Source organism: Chlorocebus sabaeus, chromosome 1 (genome assembly GCF_047675955.1).
Source record: "Chlorocebus sabaeus isolate Y175 chromosome 1, mChlSab1.0.hap1, whole genome shotgun sequence".
Classification (NCBI taxonomy): domain Eukaryota; kingdom Metazoa; phylum Chordata; class Mammalia; order Primates; family Cercopithecidae; genus Chlorocebus; species Chlorocebus sabaeus.
In genome coordinates this window covers 40,289,502-40,312,227 of record NC_132904.1, presented here as the reverse complement: position 1 = coordinate 40,312,227, position 22,726 = coordinate 40,289,502, and the positions used below count along the sequence as shown (strand labels likewise).

Sequence of the window (22,726 nt, the reverse complement as noted above, 5' to 3'; positions counted from 1 at the left end):
GGCTTTTTTTGATATTATTGATCAGACTTGGGTACAGTTACTACAAACAATGCTTGCTGACTCCAGTGTTAGAGCTCAGCATAGGATAAGTAGTTTAAGATAAGAGAATTGCTATCTGTACTGCTGTATCTTTAAAATTCATTTACTAATTCTCCAAAGCCACAAAATTTATTCTGAATTTAAGCTTTTATGTGACAATGTGGACAGAATGTTATGGGTGATGGAGATTCCTAGTTTTGTAATTTTCCTAGAAGAAAAGACTTCTGCTGAGAGACACATCTGTACTTGAATTCAGAATAATACTTCAATTCTCTAAATCTGTGGGAGTTTCCAGAATCTCACTTATGCTCACCTTTCAAGATGTACTTCACTAATATGTTACTCTCATGCCCTTCCAAGTTAGATGTCTTTTGGGGAGATTTTTTTTCCTTTGTGGCTTGCAGTAAATGCACAAAGGTCAACAAACTTTGTGGTTCTTTATAGATATACAATATAGATACAGTGTAAACAAAGTTCATTCTGATTTTTTTTATTCATTGATATTAGGTAATTTGATTGTTTTATATGTCTAATTGAAAGCAATAAAACTTAGGTTGGGGAAAGTTTTTTCTTACATGTGTATAATTTTTTTTTCTCAAGTAAGAATACATTTTGAAGTACTGTAGACTGAATTTGAATGTCATCACCACTATATAAGTCTCTGAGTGACCTTGAGCAAGTTACTAAACTACTCTGAACCTGTCACCTTAACTGAAAAAGATAAAAATAATAGAAATAACTACCACATTTGGTTTCTATGATTAGCACATAAGATAATGGTGTAAAGTTGTTATATAAAAATATGTTCTACAAATATGAGTGTTATTTCCTGTTGTATACAGTTAAAAAAAAGTACCAAGTAGCCTTATGTCTTTGTTGAGTAGACAACTCAAGTAATCTCCTTCAAAGTGAGCAGGGAATCTATTGTTAGAAAACCCTGGCAGGAGCAAACTAGAGTATATTTTACTTGGAATCAGAGTTCTATTTTAGAAAAGTGTAGTGTCATGTTTTTTCTTTGTAAATGATATGCAATTCACATGTTAATTTGTATATGCCTATTTATTAGGCATATACAAGATCCATAATGTTGTGGATCTTATTATTATTGCCCAACAGGTGAATATTCACTTTTCAAAACTTATTACCCATCTAGTTTAGCAGCTCAAGATTTTGAAGCAAATCTATATTATATGCATGTGTTAACCTTCAATCCCATTTAAAAAAAAAACAGTAAATTAGATGGTTAAACTTTTAGACTTGCATCCTCTTTAAAATAAAGCTTTATAGCAAATGCATTTTCCCTGCAAATGTCTTCGAAAATGAGATTGCAGAGGATGTATCATCTAAATGTTTCTATAAAGAACTTGCCCCTGAAATAATTGGAACATGACCTGAACCCGTTGGATAGGAATTCCTGGACACAGCTGTCCATTATCTTTTGGGACTTTGGTGCACCTCACCCTTTACTGAACACAACTTTGTGTCAAACACTGGGCTAGGAGTGCTAGGTGTGATGTTTGAGGCATTTTTCTTAGGACTTAGTAGAACGAATTCTTTGTTTTTGTTTTTATATATATATAGTCAGATTTTGATGATATTCAGTCTGCTCATATCTGTAATAGTGATATTAACATCTATTCCACTAGGATGGCTCTTGTGAAGATTAAATTAAATAATGTATGAAGATTACTTTATACACAGTTATATAACCAGGATAATATCCCGATGAAATTCTCATTCTCTCTCTCTCTCTCTCTCTCTCTCTCACACACACACACACACACACAAACACACACACACACATGCAATATCATGTTATAAGGATCCTAGAATTGAATATCTCAGTAGCAGAGATAGTAGTTCTATTTCTCAGAATTGCTTTTGCAAAATGGTGTTTTGGATTAGAATTGTGCTATTTAATTTTTCTAATTAAATTTTCTAAATAGAGCCTATTAAATATTGGATGTTTATGCTAGAACGTTTAAAAATATAGAAAACAAAATGACCTACAAAACCTCTACCTTCCAGTACCATCATTCCGAGTTGATTACTGTTAACATTTTAATGATTTTTGTCCGCTAGGTCTCCTTGATGAGTTTCACCTGAGGAAAAGGACTCCTTCAGGTGTGTGAACTTGAGCCACTAGCTCCAACCCCATTAGCAGTTGCTGGTACAGACGACTGAAATCAGAGGAAGATCAGAAATCTTCAAAACCCAGTGCAGCAGATGTCTTAACGGTCCCGCAACGTTCGTAGGTTATTTGCAGTCAACATTCACGGGTTAAGAAGCTTGCAATGCCATGACGGGCTGAGGGTGCATTTCTGGACGCTGCTTACTCCCGCTTCCTTCCATCTGTTTCAGGCAAATCATTATGCAGTTCTAATTAGAACAATCTTCTAAACACTCTCTCCAGAGCGACATTCTTCCAAACACGGTTTAAGCAGGCGAGAAACACCTGCCTAGGACCCTAAGCGTCTGGAAGTCTCTCCCAGTGAATTGGGTTCATCTCCTGCCGAGTACGCAAGTTCAATTATTGGCAGATTTGGTTTCTACTCTCCGCGCCCCGCCCCGCGCCATCCTGGGGAGCAGCGGGAATAAACGATCCGCCCCTGGCCGGTGCTCACCCGACTGGCCAGAGCGCAGCGCGGTGACCGAAGCGCGCGGGGCGATCGCGAGGCGTCCCCTCCCTCTCCCCGCGCCGCCTCCAGCGCGAGTGACAGCGCGCCCTCCGGGCTCCGGAGCGGCGACGCCGAACAATCCCGGGCAGGGCTCGCCTCGCCGTTGACATCACTCCTGAAGATACTCCTCGCTTCCAGCGCCTGCCTTCCCCAGGCGTCGTCCGTGTGTCCGTCTCCGCCTTTTTGCTGCCGAAGAGCGCTCATCGCTGGCTGGGGACGGAGCCGGGCACCGAGGAGCGACAGGATCCCGAGGAGGAGAGAGAGCGAAGGCAGCGAGGGAAGGAGGACCCCGGCAGGCAGCAGCATGAAATTCAGTCCAGCGCACTACCTGCTGCCTCTCCTGCCCGCGCTGGTCCTCAGCACCAGGTGAGTCCAGGAGCGTGAGTGACCTGAGCCCAGGGGCGCTGCCGGGGCGAGGTTGGTCCTACTGTGGGTCACCAGTGGGAGTTAAGGCACTTCAGCTGTTTGCATCTCCCGCCTAAGCAAGAGGGACGCTGTATGGTTTGGGCTCTGACATCCTTCTGAGAGAGCAGAGCCCTTTTCTAGTTATCCCAGCCCCTGGAGAAAGTCTTAGGATTGCTCTCAGTGAGGGATCAAAAGCTTTCTCTTCAGAAGGAGAGAAAAGACATTTTACCCTCCAGTCCTATTAGTAGCCAACAGATAACACGCGGTAAAAGAACAAAATAAAGAACGGAGATAGACAAGGAGGGAATTGCCACCAGGCAGTGTCTTTACATTGAAGTTGTCTTAACAGCTATAGAGTTTCTCCCTTCCCCCAAGTGTGCCTGATTTAAGGAAGTGGAAACCAGAGAAAACAGATTAATCCTGAAAGATGCTAAGACTTGTACAAAAGTTCCTGGACTCCTAAAATGGCCTGTTTCAACGTCTTGGATAAGCCTAGTGATAGGCGTTTTCTTTTGACTGTCTTGTGAACAGGTCTAATTAAAGAGCACAGAAGGCGATTAAAAGTTAGAAGACACTCTCAGAGTGCTGATGCAGAGACCCTAGTCAGAAACAATTAAGCACTGTACTCCATCTCTGGGCATGGATGGGACTTTAAGCCCCATTACAGAGGAGCTATTTTTAGTGGAGATTTAAAATGCAGAGATTGAGAAGAGTTTTCTGACTCCCCACTGTTGATCAAGTCCCAAAGTTGTGATGGGTTTGCTTTTTTCTTCCACAAGCGCAGCACAACGGTGGACTGTTTAGTTGCCCAGGACTGAGTCTTTATTCTGCATGCCCTTAGCATCATATTGGCAACAACCTCTTTCCCTTGGCTACTATAAAATAAAATAACGCATACAGGATGAAGATCCTTTCAAATCTACATGAATAGAAACGTTATTTGATTGTGCATCTGATGGCAGATAACGTGGGGATATAGGGTTGTTTCTAATTCTGAAATGGAAAAGGATGAAGAAAACTTTCTCGTATAAACCAAGTCTGTAAAATTCTTGATTCCATTCCTCATCTACACACCTTCTTTCAGGCCTGGGTAACCAAACTTACCTTTTAGTGTAGAGACTATTTCATTTACCCTCAATAATTGATAAATTTAGTCTTTCCTTGCAAACAAAGCCCAGGTGACTTTTCCAGATTAAAATGAAATGTGAGCCTGATTCTTCATTTTCTCTAAGGTTTGCTTGTCACTTCAAGTCATGAAGTGCAGATGGTTTTAAAGAAAGCCAGTTTGTTTCCCAGTATTATGATTAGTTGCTCTAAATACAGAGCCCATTTTAATATTTGTGGTTAACTCTCAACAGTTCAATACAAATTATGCACCACAGTTATTCTTTAAACTCTTGCTATTCACTCTTATGTTTTGATTTAGTCTTCCAGAGAAAGGAAATTTTCTAACTTTGGACACTTAGGTCAATGCCGGTCAACATATGCATAAAATAGTAAATATTTAAACAATAAAAATCCAGCCCACAGTGATTTTAGACTGTGAACATCGCTAGAGTTCCAAAAGTACATTTGCTTTTTAAGAATACTATAATTATGAAAAAACTATATAGTCTCTAGCTTCCAAAGTTTTCATGTTCATTATCTAATGCGGGGTCAAAAAGCCATTATCTTTTCCTTGCATGAAAGTGCTGATTTCGATAGGGATAAATTTCTTTAAAAATAGTTAACACACTTATTACAACAAAACCTGGAATAATCATCTAGTTCACTTTAGTTTTGAAACTTCTGCAATGCTTGTGGTATGTGAAAACTATGACTGGTTATTAAATTTTACCAGAAGAGAATGCTTGGTTTGAAAAAAATGAAATGTTCATAATAAGTAGCATATCTTATTAGTGTGATTACTCTGTAGCAATTCATTTTACTGGATACCCAGAGTACCCTGTGATATTGAACAAATCTGAAAAGGAATACGATACTATCAGTGTCATTTTGCAAAGAAGAGAATATGTTTTAAAGATCTCTAACAGAAGGTCATTCTCTGTATAATTTATCAGTTCTTATAGGCACATGGTTAAAGTGTAGATTAGAATCTAAACTGAGCAGCTTTGCAAGGACAGTTGTGTTAGTAGGGATGAGCTTATTGTCCTGCTGGGAAAAGCTGAGTGGTTCAGCCATGGCCACCTGTGACAGTGGGTTTTCTCGCCAAAGACTTCTGTTAACTTCGTTTCTTAGTCAGTAGTCGTGTATGTGAAGCAAATGGTATTTCACAGGTTTAGATCATGCTGGATGCATTAGCAGGGGGTGCCAATTGCTAGTTTTTCCCATAGCCTTTGAGTAATCTCACCTGTCTTTTATTGTCAAACTCTTTCCAAAGTGTAGGTAATACACAGCAGAGACTCTTAATGCAAAAAAAGAGATTTGTTTCATTCTGTCTTTCTCTGAGTGCATTGCCTTAATACTTTGCTATCTTATTTCCAATAGGTCTGAAGTTCAGTTGTATTTTAAAGTAACCTGTTCACTGAAACAAATGTTGCAGGTGAAAAGGTAGTCTTTTGACTGTGTTGTGAACAGGTCTAACCGTATCTAGCCCACAGCAACTATCCTGTCTTTTAAATCGACATTTTTGAATAGAAAATAACCCTGCCTTTTAAATAGACATTTTTGAATAGCTTTCTCTTTTTGTTTGTTCCTCCTCCTCACCTTTTCTGAAGCAACTTTAGATTCTGAAGCATAAAATCCCATAATTTAATCACAGCGAACATCAATGGCCCCCAATCAGACTTAATGTATTTGTCCTGAAAGAAAACGAAATGTTCACTTTACACAAAAGCCAAGTATTTTTCTCTGTTTTACTGGTAAACCCCACAGAGTTTAAAAAAGCAAAGAAAAAGAGCTGTTTAATTTCCTGGCATATGGTCTCTCCTGTTTAGAAAGTGCATATAAATTACAAAAAAAATCAAGTTAATGATATGAATAATGTAACTAATACAGAAACTCATTTAAACTGTACACAAATAAATGTGGTCAAAGAAAGCAAACATGTTGGTTTAATAGCTTTGAAGAAGAATGACTGTACTTTTAAGATAGCCTTGTTGTATAGTATTAAATTGCTATTCCAAGATAGCCAGTAATTCACTTCAGAAAGAAGTAGTATAGGTATTGAAAGTAATGGTAGGGTGAAAAATTCTTTAGAAGTTCTTGGTGAAAAGGAACCCATGGAGTGCTGGAGAAGGCTTGTGCTTTATTCTGCTGAACCTCTGTTCCTTTATGCTGTGGTTATACTCTTGATGCCTTTGGATTGTTAACTTTTAAATGACTTAATAGGGAGAGAGACATGGCAGGGGAGGAGTGAAGGTCTACTGACTTCTGGTGGTTTTCCATGAAGCCAGAACTTTGAGCAGATGATGGGTTATAGTCCTCCCAATAGGAGTCACCTTAGAGGTCTCTCCTGGGCCCTCTGATCAGCAGTCACACTACATGTTTATTTTGGAATCTTTTTAGATGATACTATATATTGAAGATGCCCCAGACTATTTGTTCCATGAATTAAACTAACCTCAAGTTCAACTTGATTTGTAGAATAAAGGACAAGAATCACAATGAGAACACAATAAACACAATGAGAACACACAACAAATATGTCTACCCAAATAAATTTGATGCAAGAAGCAGTCTTACCTTAACCCTCCTGAAATAGTTTGAGACAATATGAGTTTGTTTCCTAAGTCCTGTGCACAGTGTCTGCCACACATGACATTTTATAGGATGCTACCTACATTCCTTTATTTGTGATAAAAATTGTACCTTCCATGTAAATGAGATAGAGGAATGGCTTTCTTAAGAAGATATTAACACACAAATATTCTGACTTCCCGAATTGCAGTTTTGGACCTTGGTTGACTATTTCCAATAGCAGTTTTAAAAAATGACTTATCTGGTTATTATCTTTGTGGATTGAATTTTCTCCATGATTAATGATAGGGACACCTCAAATATTTGATTTGTCTGTACAGTTGTACTTAACCAAACTCCATGTAATTGAAAGGAAGAACTTGACCTTCTAACCAGGAAGCAAAGATCACTGAAACCACTGAGGAATGCGTGATTCTAATGAAATAATGTTTTCTCATGTGTGTTATAAGAAACTATGTGTGCAGCTGTTTCTCAGTGACTTCTAGAAGATTTGCTAAAATCCCTTTTACAAATGGTGCTAAATCATTTAAGTAACCTGATTAAACAGGTACTGTTTAAAATTATGGTTCCTTTTCTGAGAAATCCAAAAAGACTCTCTGAACTTGTCTTCATCCCTGTAGACATGTCTTTGATGTTTCATTATCATGCATTAACAATATGTCTGCTATCAGTCAGTTATTGCATGAACCATCAGGACAACAAAACAATAGATTAGTTGTATATATCCATAATCTAATCATATACACAAATCATTGTATGTAAAACAAAATTGGGTAAATAACAAAATTTTACACAAATTTCCAAGTGTGAATGAAGGAAAGAGTATTTAATGCCAATTAAGGGGTGTCCAGGGCAACTTCTATTTTCCAAGGATATTGAGAAGAAAAATATTTTGTAATCAACCTCAATATCCTGCCACACTTACTATATGTTATTAGGTAAGCTTCTTATCCTCTCTATCCAGTTTTCTGATGTAGAACACAGACCTTCTCATAACATCTACTTGAAAAGGTAACAGCCCTCAATTGTAAGGACTGAATGAGTCCATCTATGGAAAGAGTTTAGCATATTCTCCGGAACACAGTAAATACTCAACAGAGGTTAGCCTGTACAGTTATTATGGTGCTATTAATATTCATGAACTCTTTGTGATTTATTTGGCCATAGCAGAAAAAAGAAAATTATATAGTTACAAATCAATTAGGTGACATGAAATTAACAAGAAGCATAGTCATCATCCAAAAAAAAAAAAATGATTGGTAGAGAAGAGAGGAAGTCAGAGGTATAATGGGGGTTATTTGATTATTAGGCTAGTTCTTCTCCACAGTGTATTGTTTGTTTATTTGTTTGTTTGTTTGTTTTTGAGAGGGAGTCTTGCTCTGTCGCCAGGCTGGAGTGCAGTGGCATGATCTCGGCTCACTGCTATCTCCACCTCCTGGGTTCAAGCAGTTCTCTGCCTCAACCTCCTGAGTAGCTGGGATTGCAGGCACCTGCCACCATGCCTGACTGATTTTTTTGTATTTTCAGTAAAGATGGGGTTTCACCGTCTCGGCCAGACTGGTCTGGAACCCATGATCCACCCGCCTCGGCCTCCCAAAGTGCTGGGATTACAGGCATAAGCCACCATGCCTGGTGCCTCCAAAGTGTTTTTGATGGTGCTGTGCACTTTGGTGAACACCATGAAGATCTGGAATATTTAACTTAATGACTTAGAATGAGATTTAGCATAAAAGTGAATGTTTGTCCATTTGTATACCTAATTAAAATGCAATTGCTATAAATTTTGATATGAAATCCAACCTATGAGTACAAGTGTCAATGAATAAAAGTGGAAATTTTCAAACTATAGGTAGGAGGGTAGATTTGAAAGTAGGAGGTAGGTAGATTTGAAAGTTTTTATGACTTTATTTTCTACTTCTTCATTGATTTCATCATTTACCGGCAACATTTTAAAAGTACAAATGTTTAGGAAAAAATAAAGGAATAAAAGATAGTATTGACATTTTTTTCTACTATGGAGAACAAATTAAGAACCACTGATACAGAGGAAGCCCAACTATTATAGTTTTTGAAATGACCATATTAAAGGGACCTTATACTAAGTCAGTTTTTAAATAGCTTTAGTGGTTGTTGAGCATCAACTCGTTGGTACATACATTATCATAAACTTTTCACAGTTATGTAATAAAATTCCGGCTATTACATGAAAAATATATTTCTCTTTGTTTTGCTATAGATTACTGTGTGAATGTGAATGTGTTGACAATGACATCTATCAACTGAGTGGATCATAGAAAAGGGTGTACTTTACCGCTAAGAGTGGATGAAAGATACAGATCATGTCAAACTTGCATCAGAGAAAGTGTAAATATTTACTAAGACTTCTAAGAACTTTGCTTCATGAGTATGAAGACACAAGGAGAAGGTCACCCAAGTAAACAGTGTGCTCTGAGGATTCTTTCATAAACCCTAGGAGACATAATTATGCCGTAGGTAGTGATTGCATTGCAATTATGTCTGAATTGTTTGGTGTTGCTTTCTAGTGTTTTAATCTCTTTAAGTGTACTTTAAAAAGCCTACTATTGGGAAACATACTGTGAACACAAGATTGTGTTCTAGTCCAAAGCCCTACAATTTAGAGGTGAGAAAACTGAAACCCAGGGTGACTGAGACTTGCCCAGGGTCATAAAGGGAAACAAACTAGAACCCAGAGCTTTCCACTATATTCATTCTGTTCTGTTATGTGAATGTTCTCTATGATATAGCTCTTCTGTAATTAAGCAACATGTGTCTAGTTGGTACCTACAAAGCATCCAGAACTATTATTATGGAGTATAAAGTAACTTAAAAATAAATTACCTTACCACATGTAATCATCATAGAACAACAGGCCATAAGACAAAGGGAATTACAGTAATAAGAAGTTGAACATCCTGTATTCAGTAGATTTTTGAAGAATAAGCTGGCCTAAATAAGATTCTAGGTCATTTTCAAAACTCAAAGCAGAGTCATTAATGAGTTCTCATCATTGCACATAATTTACCTCCCAAAAGATACATCTATCAAGGTTCCTGCTGACCTTTCAGTTGTATTGTAAGGTGATATTTTTGGTGCCTTTGAGATCTTTCCATTGAAAGTATTTCCTATAACTATAGTTCTCAGACATTTGCTCATATAAATCTCACTTGTTAAATCTATGCTGAAACTGTGCTATTTCTCAATAGGCAGTGTGCTAACTATCTTAGAAAGATATGTTCCTTAATATGTTCATACCCAGCTTCAATATAAGATGACATTACATTTTCTTTGTTTTACATTTCTCTACCCTTCCGTCATAGCTTATGTGAGGACTATATAGTTATAGCTATATAATATTTTTAGGTTCAGATGGTTGTAGATTATTCTACCTGCATATGTTATAAGCTCTTCACCTTTGCATATGTTCTTTAACCATTTTGAAACTTAATTTTCTCCTCTATAAAAAGTAAAATAATAACATCTAACATTTAGGGCCATTAAGATTAAATCAAATGTATTTAAGTTGTGTCTCAGGGCACATAACTGTGCCTTGTAGTCCCTCAGAAAATTCTAAGACATGTTTGTTATTACTATACATAGATATGACAATTTAATATATTTATTTTATATAGAACATCTCAAGCAATCAACATGTAATTTAATAATTTTATTAAAATTCAAAATAAATGAAGTCCTTTAATTTCATAGTTCTAGACTAATATAGATAAAATTATAAAATTATAATTTTGTTATAAGAAGATTCTTCTGGGGCCAGGGCAAGTAGGGAACTAACCCAATGAATGATTTTCGTGAAGGTGTGAAACATTACCCATTTCTGTGACAGAATGCACTTTAGAGAGTACCTAAAGAGAAATGCTTTACTCTAATTTCTAATCCTTGCTGATAATTAAATAAGTGAAGGTCATAAGCACTTGGCATCTCATCTTCAGTTTCCTCTTTTCATTTTTTTCCTTTCTTGTTTAGAAAATAAATGAGACTAAAAGTGTGCAGTGACTCACTGTCTTCCAAACTAGTTCTCAGAGACAAGTTAAGGTACCGGTAAGGGCTAAATCAGGTCCTGGGACATTCATCTCATGTCCCCTGTGGAGGATGTGACTTCTTCTGACTTCCTCCTGCCTGTCCTCTAGAGGGTTATGATGGTTTCTGGCCATCAGATCCTGATTCATAACATTCTGCTACCATCTAGAATCACTTAGTGAGTGCTGATAAATGGAGTCAGGGAGTGTAGGGGAGGAATGGAGATGACAAGAGGTGTTTGTCGTGTTGCATGAGGTTAAATCCAAAAGAATGTGAGCTTAAATGGAGACTCTGAATCAGACTTACTTGTTATATGCATTTAGAAATGTCAATGAACATCTCTTAGCCATATTTAACAGTGCCTCTCTTATAGAAACGTCAAGAGGATTGAATAAGCTAATGTATAAAGAGTAGCATCCAGCACAGAGAAATACAGCTCACTATATTGACAGTCTTACATTATCTAATTAAAGTTTTACCCTACCAGATTGTACATGCATGTCAGCAAGAGAGATCATTGAGAAAAGCTCATGTGGCATAGGCAAGTTAGAATTGTTGTTGATGAGATTGTGGAGCTCACTCCTAACCTCCTTTATTACAAACTGAAAAACCAAATAAAATGGTATTTTTCCTTCAAGAATATGAAGCTAATTTGGGGCTAATGTGGACGCCAGTTCTCTATTATCTTAACCAATTCCAGTTGGGAACACTAATTTAAACATCTATAACACTTCTAAGAGAAAAAAAATAAGGAAAGTCAGTATTACCTGACCTGGTTGCTACCTGGTGCCTGAAGCTTCAAATTATGTTGCTAATATGGTTAAATATTAAATATGGGTATAAAATAATTATTACAATTATAGTTCCATATTCATTATTTTAAAGAGGGTTCATTGTTCAAGTTTACCTACAGGTGGCAGGACTAAATGTGTAAATCATAAAACAAGGACAGCATAACATTAATAAGACAATTGACAAGTTGAAACTCCTGGACTTGACCAGGAGAGACCTGGTCATGACCTGCAGAGAATGGTCCAGAAGAGGGACTAGGATGGTAGAAGGGAAGGAGACACTTAGCACACTTGAGCTACTGGAATGTTGTGTGCTTGGAAAGAGACTATAAGAGTGGAAGGAAAAGCCCCACTCATTAGCCTTCCTGCTTGTACTTTATATATAATTTTCTCTTTTTTTAACACTTGCAGTCATTTATTGCTGGCCTTTGCAGTAAACTAAGCATTGGGCAGGAAAAGGTGGGAAAGTCTCTGAATTATAAAAGAAACAAGAAAATGTATGAAAAATTGGAGTAACATCTTAGGAAGACACAGATATGGGCTGCAACTTGATATTGTTGTAGCTTTTGCCCTCAGATGCCACAGAGAAAAATGTGAGCTCCTTCTGCATGTAAGTTCACATAAAAAGTGAGGGGATTTTTTTTTTTCTTTTTCTGACATGACAGTTTAGAAAGATATTGAAATATATCAAATCCCTTTTGTGTGTTCTCTATATATCTTTATTTCAGTTGGCCATTTTATAGAATTATAACCTACAGGTTAGACCAAGATTTCTGAGGACTAATCATGTCTCTAGAAGTGCTAGTTTCTTTCTCTTTGTCACTGAATCCTTACCTATGACAATATATTATATTCATATATGACTCATCACTAGGGACATCTAAGTTTTGCACTAATTAAATGACTATCCCATATTCCCCTAGCTAGAAATTGGTCAGATGCTAGGTTATTATTCTGAGAATGGCTTTATGAATGAAACTATAGGGCTGCCTATATGGAATCTAATCTCTGTATAAAGGTACAGTGAAGAAAAGTAATAATCAGTACTACAAATAAGAAAGCAGAAGCTAAACCATACTGGCAAATGCCTGCATGTTTTCAATAGGTGAGACAGAGTACATTAAACATTTTCTTAAAATAAATCAGCTAAAATATTCATTAGTTTGAAGACCAGCCAAGTAAAGCCTTTATTATAAATACAAAAGTTTGCCAGGTGATACATGTTCTCAATTTAGAGTTTCTCCAAGTATGCTCCTCATTCTAATTGAATGAGAATTACCTGTGAGGATCCTTAAAAAGACAGGTTTCAGTTCCTACCCTAGACATTGAGTTTTCACTTTAATATGGAACTTGGTGTGCTTCCTATGTATATGAGAGCTTAGAAACCACAGCTCTAGTATTTCAGAACTATAAAGTCTAGTGTACTTTCATCTCTTTGCCATTTACTCAACATGCAAACTGTAGCTGAAGTCAGGAGAATGGGAAGATGCTGATGTTTTGGCAAAAGTCACATTCTTACATGTGTGTATAACTACATTTAGTAAATGAGGATGTCACTGTGCACCAGGCTGATTTTATCAGTCAATTTAAACGAAAATAATTATCTGCCTCACATACCTTTCATTAAAGGGCTGAGAAAATGCTCAAATAAATTGTGTAAAATATTTACATGGATTTATCAGGGGGCATACTGTATTTAGAAAATATGTAACAAAAGGTGAAATGTCTGAGATAAACTACAAAGAATTCAAACTTTATCTCCCTCCCTAGCTTTCATCACTGCAAGTTGTGTAATAAAGAGGCGAAAAAACGAGACCTACACATGAAGCCATACAAATACTTGTTCTAGTCTACTTAGGACAGGAAATCTGAACTTTCAAAATGAGGAGAAGTAGTATTTATCTGGTAAAAATTAAAGTTTTGATCATCTTCTCTCTACTCCCCATAAATGGTGGCTAGTTTTGCATGATGTTAAACATTTTTTTTTCAGAGAAATGTGTGCATTAAATAGAATATGCAACTATGCCAGTCACATTTCCCTAGTGCCTAACCTCTGTATCATTAGTTAATTCTCCTAGAGTGAAAAAAGGCTCAAAAGGTAATATAAATAATAATATAATATTTATAATAATATAAATGAATAATACTTAGCAATTATATAATACCATCAACCAGGTTAATCTTTACAATAAACCTTGAGGTGATGATTGATGTTGCCCTAATTTTATAGCTGTAGAAACTAAGGCATATGAGATTAGATTACTTGGCCAACATTATAAATGGTAAGCAGTGGAGTCTAAATTCAAAGGCCAAGTGGCCCTAGAACATTCATTCTTAATCACTGTACTACAGTGCCTCCTACGATGTAAAGTGAAGTTCTGGAATGGCCTTAAATTTTGGTGTTGGCTTCATTTGTGGGTTCTAGTTGCATGCCTTTCCACAAATAAATAAGTAGCCAACATTTTATATACAGTTAAAGAAGGAAGGCAAAATATTACTTTTTCTCAGGTAAGCTCACAACTAAAGGTGACAGAAGATCCTTTCTTTAAAGTTCTAAGTAAAATGTTTATTTTGTTTTTGTTATAAAAGAAAAATAATCATATATTAGCGTTTTAATGTCTTTATGTGTGGAGGTTGTTTTCTTAAAAAATACCAGTGAACTACAGTTTTCTACTGCCTGGCTCCAGATGTCTTTCAACTGTTAATTGTGGGGCTTAGGAACAAGTGTGTAGAATCAGGCTGACCTGTGGTCTAATTATAGCTTGGTATCTTCTACTTGTGTCATTCCAGGTAGCTGTCTCAATTCCTCAGACTCATAATTTAATTTTTAAAAATAATTTATGACAGTAGCTAAAAGTTACTGCTTGTTTTCCATGTGTAAGAATTGTACCACGAATTTGTCTAAGTTTACTTAATTTAATGTTTTTCAGTGCCTTATGAAGTGCTTGCTTTACAGAATGAAACATTAAGGATTACAGAAGTTAACATATCTAAGGTCATAAAATTAAAAAGGGGTAGAGATGAGACTTGAGCCCATGATTTAATAGATATAAGACTCAGAATGCTAATTCCAGATCAGAATCCTGAGACAATAAATGTTAGCAATAAAATTTTTGATGGCCAGACATTTGGGAAGTAACTCAGAAACTAAGGAGCTATTAGGACTACGTGTAGACTGATGGGACAAAAAATTTGTGTCATACACGTGTGATGTGTGCCATGAGTTCAGGGTACAGTGCACGGTAGGTTCTTGCCCCCTGTTTGCATGCTGACTCTCAAGACATTTCATGTAGGAAACAGTATCACCTTTGGCTTTAGAGATGTGAAAAGCAACAAACTCAACATTCACATTTGGTCTGTCCTGAGAGCCTTACCATATAATAATAACACCCAGATTTTTCTTAGGAAGTTGTTTGGCTGGAACTGTTCTTCCACTGGCAATCAGAAGATGGCACTGTGAAGTATAGTATAGTCATAACTGTTCTAGAATTAACTTATTCATAGACTGATACATTCACCATGAAATTTGTATCTAAAAAGAGTATATAATATGTACTACATGATATATATAGTATAATATATGGTATATATTGTATGTGTGGTATAGTATATATTATGTAATATATATAGTATATATAATATATAGTATATATGTATTACGTAGCATATGTTATATGCATATTTTAATAAATACATTTATTACTCATAGACATCTTACATTTTTCTGAATACTTATCCTTAAAAATAGGGTTACATATAACATTTTATATGTTATATATACATAATATATACATATATTATGTAGTATATATAGTATGCATATTTTAATACATATTTTAAACATATTGCTCATGGATATCTTGCATTTTACTGAATACTTATCCTTGAAAGTAGGCTTATTTGATGACACACTATCATTAGCTTGTTCTAGTAATCACTACAGTGTTTCCTCTATGTCTACGTTTTTCTCGAAGGAGCACAGACTTGCAAGTTTAATAATATATACATTTCCCTTATATATTCTTTTACTCAAGTGACATAACATTAAGTTAATTCTCAAAGACGGCCTTGACAGGTAGTGGGCAATGTGTGAGGGAGACATAATATCTGGCATTTTTATAGTATTTTAATTTTAATTGTTATACATGCTCATAACTCCTCACAACATCTTATGTAGCAATTCGTAATAGCCTCATTTTATAGATGAAGAGAATTTTAGTAATGGCAGCCAGGTAGCTTAATCTCAGGGCTCTGAATTCCACATTCACAAGACCAAAGTTGCTTTGGAACTTTAAAAGTTGGGGTGCAAAGGAAGCAGAGTTACCGGATGGCTTACTCTTATGCCTTCAAGAAATAAAAGGAAAGAGCAGAGTGTACTGAGGATTTAAATTGTGATGCTACCCATTTATATATTTGGAAGATGAAGCCACAGTTACCAGCCTGGAAGGACTAAAGAAGATAGTGCCTATGCAATGTTTAGCATGTTTTCCGTATTGGCTTTGGTTCTATATTGGCTTGGGTGCATTTCAGAAGTTCCTGAAAGAAACTACCCGTAACCCTTGCCACCTTAATCAGTTGAGATTCAAGTTTTTTGGTATGCATGAGAAAATCCCAAATTACAATGCCTTAAACAAGACATAAATTTATTTCTCTCACACACGAGGTATATAACAGGCAGGAAATCCAGGACTGGCTGGTTCTCCACGGTCAGCAAGTGAGCAAACAGAGCTGCATTCTAACTTTCATGGGCTTCAGGTATTTTAAACTTCATCAACCCTTACTCTGTTAAATATATATACATATACCACATCTATATTATATAACATATTGTTTTGTGACTGTGTTGATATAAAGATTAAAATATTAATATTACATATCTACTTCAAGCTAAAAATTCATTTTTTAGTTCTAATTTTTTAAAAATAAATATTTGTGGGCCAAAAAATGTATTGTGGACCATTGGCCATTGACTCTGTGCTGCTGTGCCAAGTGGATAAATCAGCCATGTCAGCAAGGACCCCAGCTCCTTCCAGCTTGTTTTTCTGTTGAGGTCTTTGCCCTCATGATCCAAGGTGGCCACAAGATCTCAAATCATCCTTCTAAATAACAGCATGGAGGAAGGGCACACTGCTTTCGTTTTATGAACACTCCCCGTTTGCTAGTCTTAGTAGAGTAGCTATTCCCATATAAAAGGGAGTCTGGGACTTGTAGCCTTCTTACCTCTGCCGTATATTCAGTTAAGAATATATCAGAAGCTCTGTCATACTGTCTGTGCCTTCCCTTCTGACTGTTTATGTAATTCTCCGCTATGTAAATCAATTCAATTCTCCAAAAGAAGTTGTCTTTTTTGTGTATAGTAAGTCCTTATTGAATGTCCTTCATAGATTTTTGGAAACTATAACTTATGTGAAATGATGTATAGCAGGTTTCCTCCAAAGTCCTTTCTGATGTTGGTGACAAAAAATATCATTTTGTTCTACATGACAACTTACTGTACAGTGATGTGAAAGCTGGTGCCTGTCACTAGAATTTTTTAAAATAATTACAAAATAAACAGAAAACAATACAATGGCAAGTTTTTTGGATTAGAATCATTATTTTAGCTTACAAGGATGGTAAAAGTTTATATCAGTTGGATATTTGATAGGATATAGGGACAGATAGGGACAGAGCTAGGGAATAGCACTTAAAAGGAGTATTTATAAGTAATAATCTTTATGTGACTAGATATTTACCAATGATAAAATAATATCAGTAAATGGTTAAATGTTGAACTTAGGGCATGCTTTCTGGAGGTGACTAAAGGCAAAGTTCATATGTATTTTATGATTTATATTGTGGTTTAGACATATGAAGTACTTAACTATGTGCTTAAATATTTACCAAATGATTAAATCATACATTTTGCTTTGTTGTTCTTTCTCGAAATTTTTCTGATGAGTGAAAAGAAAATACTTAAATAATACGATATAGATGATTTTTAAGAATTTAAGCGAATTATGCAAAGTCTTAGCGAAGTGTGTCTGTTATTTAGGCTAACCTCAGAATCGCACTATGATAATATTCACTAGCATCCACATATATTTAGGTTTGGATCTTATATTAGCAGAGACTAACATTTTCCAAAATACTCTTCCTTGGAAGGAAACATCTGTCAGGGGGATAGTGAATAAAGAAAGTTGAAGGAATTTCTCTGTATACTTTTGTCCAACTGGGAGAGGGATGCCATGGTTATAACAGAGTGATTAATAGATGATGTATATTAGGCTGACCAGGGGAAGAAGTGAAACCGAGGTGGTGCTGGAGGCAAAGGAAGAAGTGAAGGGGCTGAAGAATGTGGTGGTGGTCACAGGCTGAAAAAACAAAAACAAATAGCGGTGGTGGTAGAATATTGGTAGTAAACCTTAAGAACGATCTTAGAATTCTAACATTTCAGATCTCAGTAAGTCTTTAATATCTACTCCAAACCTTCATTTTTTTTTTTTTTTAATAAATTGAGGCTCATAGATGTCAAATAACTCATCAAAGTGATACAAATATTTAATAGGACAACCAAGACAAGGGATAAAAAGCAAATATAATAATACATTACATATTTGATTGCTGAAGCAGCATCAGTCTTTCATAAAAACTGAGAGAACTCCATCACAATCATGAGGTTACCTAACTATGTAAAGCTTTTTGGAAAAATTACAAATGAAAAATTATGATGGTTTTCATTTCAAATATCTAAATCATTCTTAATGTAAATTTAAATGTTAAAGGAGTGGGGTTTTTTAATATATTTCTGAACCTAATTCCTCTTCTTTATTTTTTTATTTTTTTATTTTTTATTTTTATTTTTATTTTTTTGAGACAGAGTCTCGCTTTGTCGCCCAGGCTGGAGTGCAGTGGCACAATCTCAGCTCACTGCAGCCTTCTCCTCCTGTGTTCAAGCAATTCTCCTTGATATTTTAATGTTTTCATAATATCTGAAAATCAGCCTCCCTAGTAGCTGAGACTACAGGCGCACGCCACCACGCCCAGCTAATTTTGTTGTTGTTATTGTATTTTTTGTAGAGACTAGGTTTCACCATGTTGGCTAGACTGGTCTCGAACTCCTGACCTCAGGTGATCCACCTGCCTTGGCCTCCCAAAATGCTAGGATTACAGGCATGAGCCACCGCACCTGGCAAATTATTTTTTTCTATATGAAAGTAAAAACTTAGTTTTACTTTCAGTCTCTGTTTTTTAATTACTATTATTTTAAGAAAATAAATGGTATTGATGTTTTCAAATTATGTTTCTTTCAAATCCTGGAAACAAGCAAATATCACAAATTTCTCCTAAAAATAAAATAATTAAAATTATATTTGCTAACATGCAAAATAGCTAAAAATTAAGTCCCCTTTGCTTGTTTTTGGATTCACAAAAGACTCGATCATATCTCCGCTAAAAAATCTATATTTGAAAGACAAGCTACAGAGTCATATGATTGTTAGCCTTCATCTTTTAGTAGTAATTGGTAAGGATTTATTTCATTTTTATAATTAGTGAAGCAAGAGAATGATATAGATGGGATTTGTCGTGGGAAAATGACTATGTCTTAAACTATTTTCAGATATTATAAAAATATTAAAATATCAATAGCCACTTTAAAATTGTGTTACTATTTTGACTGTCTCTCTAAATAATTAGGAGGGTAAGTATTATTCTTTTTGAATATTCTTAGGATCTATATGATACATGATTCATATGGTTTTTCCTGTGTCTACTTTCTGACTGTCATTACTTATAGCTATAGTAAGTTTAAAGGTCATGCTTTGGGCGCTATACTCTGATTCTAAAGGCTGGGGTGTACCATGGGAGATCAGTTAATGAATTCCGTTAACAGCAAGCAATCACTAAATGCTGGTAGAAATGAATAAATTACTCTTTTGGGAGATCACCACCTTTTGTCTCCCTTTGACCTTTCAGAGGCTGAATGTAGACAGTCTTTATCTCAAAGAAGTGATGAAAGGTGATAGGCTGGGAAAATAGGAGTTGCCAAACAGAATGCTAAGTGGAGGACCACATAAGCATGGAACTGATTTAATGTTTTGAAGTGTCCAAGTGTAGTACATTCTGCTAGCATAGTTAGGATTCCCTGGCTATGTTCTGTAAGAAGAAGCTGATCTGGCTGGGGACACAAGCAGACCTTTGGAAAATAAAATGTTTTAAAGATGAGTAACGCCCCTAAACAGTGCCCATAAACAGACACATATGGCATATGCCTGGCATTCGGCAAGGGGCTGTGGAAGAGGAGTCTTACTTGGTACATCCCCCACTGAATGCGGAGAGTAACTAGTTTGTTTTGTGTGTGTGTGTGTGTGTGTGTGTGTGTGTGTGTGTGTGTGTGTTTCCTTTCTCGCAATAAAAAATTTCAAGACAAAATGGCACAGAGAAAAAGAGAGAGAGAGAGAGAGAGAGAAATAGATGGTGATGATCAGTCTTTGGTTCCTCATCCATGATGAAACTGAGAGCATTCTAGCATAAGAATGGTTTCAGAATAAGTAATTTGCTTTACAACTCAGTGACCCTGAAAAAATAAGCTGTATTCACGTCTCAGAGCAGCTGAGAAGGAGAGTATCCCTGAGGGTTTATAGCAAGGAATGAGGAAGGTATATTGTAGTATTAAGGGAAAACACATAATAAGATCGTGCCTCTCCTTCTGTCAAGCCTACTTGTCAATGGAATGATTATCAATTTCACTTTATGGGGAATTGCAGGGTACCATCTTCATATACAACCAACCAAATGTATGTTCTTTGTTTATGTAAATAAACTTTATTAACATAATTTTCTTAATTTATTAGTTTTTTTTTCTTTTTGATATTTCCAAGTATGACGAAAGAAGGTTATGACAACACAGCAATAAGATTATATGAATCTATTTATCAGGGCAATTGTTAAAAGAATTCTCCCCATTGGTGTTGAAGAAAGAAATCTAGTAAGAATTAGTCCTTGAGGTGAGGGCTGTTCTGTAAAAGGGGCCTAGTTCAAGGAAAGCTAAATTCGCAAAACTGCTGGTGGATAGAGAATCAAGCTCTTTAGGGTAGGTGACTTTTTACATGACTTTAGGTCAGCGGTCCTAAAGAGCAGAGTAAATGAATTATTGTGAGTAAGACCAAAGGCTGTGGTGAACGATCATTGACATTAAAACCTCTACTGATTTGAGCTCTTAGTGTTTGCAAGTGAAGGACGCTAGAAGGTCTATTATTTACCATTTCCCCAATTTCAGGGCAGAGATTAGAACCAGAAAATTCATAATAACTTCTTGGAAATTAACCAAGTCCTCTGTTGTAGGAGTTACACATTCATATAGAGTGTTATTTTTATTTTTTCCTGAGGCAGATTATAAAACCATATACTGTGCCTAGCATGTGTGAGGTAAGTAAGAGGAGGGAAGTGGCATTCCAGGGAGACTACACATCCGCTGTGACTTACTCCCTTCCTACAGAAGTTTAGTCTCCTGAGCTGAAAGATCCCATCCTGAGCTGAAAGAAAAGTGCAAATGACACTTTTTACAACCAGCAAGAGGGACAACTTGGCAATTGGTTGATTTATAGCAATTAAAGACATATACATTAATTCAATTAATATTCACTAAAAACTTGATATCTATCAGGAAATATGCCAGGAAATAATGTTAAGTGCTTGGTAGCCCAGATACATTAATAAAATATATCCTTCATAGAAGGAGAGGTAGACAGAAGATGCAAAGAGTAAAGTTTCCCAGCTCTGGGAATAGCTGTGTAAGGTGTCACAGAAGCAATGACTTTCCTAGGGGTTTCAAAACAGTAGAGGGAACTTTTTAGCCAAAAATTTTTGCTTGGGAAAACAAATTCCAGGAAGAGAATAGCAACGTGAAAGGTGCTAAAATAAAATAATAATGACAGAACTAAGCAGTAGTGAACAAGTACTGGCTAATATGCATGTAAAAACAGCAGGCTCTGTGCCTCAGGGTGGGTTTACCTCTGGGGTACAACCTGTGTTCCAGAGCTCCCTTAGGGACAGGGTAAAGCTGTTCTTCTGCTGGGACCACTTCCTTGCTGAACTTTTTGGTTCTATCATGTTTTTTTTTTTCCTTTCTTATGAAAGTTCTCATTTATCCCTGATAAATCAACTTTCCAAAGGAGGCCCTGATTATGCTCTGCTTCTGTGAAAACTGACCTGAGACAGAGGCTGATCCACCTGGATTTGAATCCCAGTCTTCCACATGACTATGTGATCTTGGATGGGCTGTTGAAAATTTCTTAGAGTAGATAGCTTTTTTCAGTTTAATTGGGAAAATAATCAATCTTGAAGTCCCGTTTTGAAGATTAAGATGAACAGATAACAGATTTTAAAGACCTGACACTTATACTTTATTAATATATGCTATTTTCCTTTACTGTTAATTTATGGAAATGAATGTAAAACCTAAAATTATTTGTATGGGTTTTGGGTAGGTCTTCCATGAATATGAAATTCTATGACCACTTGTCAATCTGAAATAATTGAAATAATCAGAATCCAGTTTTAATTAGTTCATTCAAGTAAAAGTCTAGGAATATTCACCCAGGTTACAGGGACTCCAGAGAAATGGGATAAGTGCTCCGAAGCTAAAGGTTAAAGTTGTGCTTACATAGGAAGAAAACAAAGATATAAAATAGGATTACAGTTTTTTCGACACAAGGCTGATTTACGAGTAACAACAAATTAGTTGGTTAAAGTTTGTTTTCTTTTTTGTGTGGCTTGTTCGCTTTACAATTTAAAAGTGTAAATTTAACATCCATCTTAAGACAATATGACAGCATGAAGTTTTTGTGTGAAAAGGTAAGAGGGAAGTTAATCTAAAATGAAGAACAACTGTGAAGAGGGAAGAGGTCTGGTGCTGTTTAGTCATTTGCAATATTTTACAAAACAATGTAGGTAAGGAAGAAGGAAAATCTATAATCAGAGAAACAAAAATTACAGCTTCCTAGGTTACAGCTGCCTAGGTAACAGCTGCCTGTTTATGTGACTTATGTCCCATAATCACGTTCTCTTAAGGCTATA

At 36.0% G+C, this 22,726-nt stretch overlaps 1 protein-coding gene across 2 annotated transcripts in view; it reads left to right on the top strand.

The window, feature by feature from the left end:
• The first annotated feature begins 2,576 nt into the window (after nucleotides 1-2,576).
• Nucleotides 2,577-22,726, top strand: part of LUZP2 (leucine zipper protein 2) — a 582,381-nt gene continuing 562,231 nt past the window's right edge. The window contains exon 1 of one of the 2 annotated variants that reach the window (XM_073017719.1): nucleotides 2,577-3,083. In XM_073017719.1, coding sequence (XP_072873820.1) covers nucleotides 3,022-3,083 — 62 coding nt within the window. In that variant the 5' untranslated portion in view covers nucleotides 2,577-3,021. The remainder of the gene's footprint in view (nucleotides 3,084-22,726) is intronic. The other variant, XM_073017721.1, reaches the window with a different exon arrangement.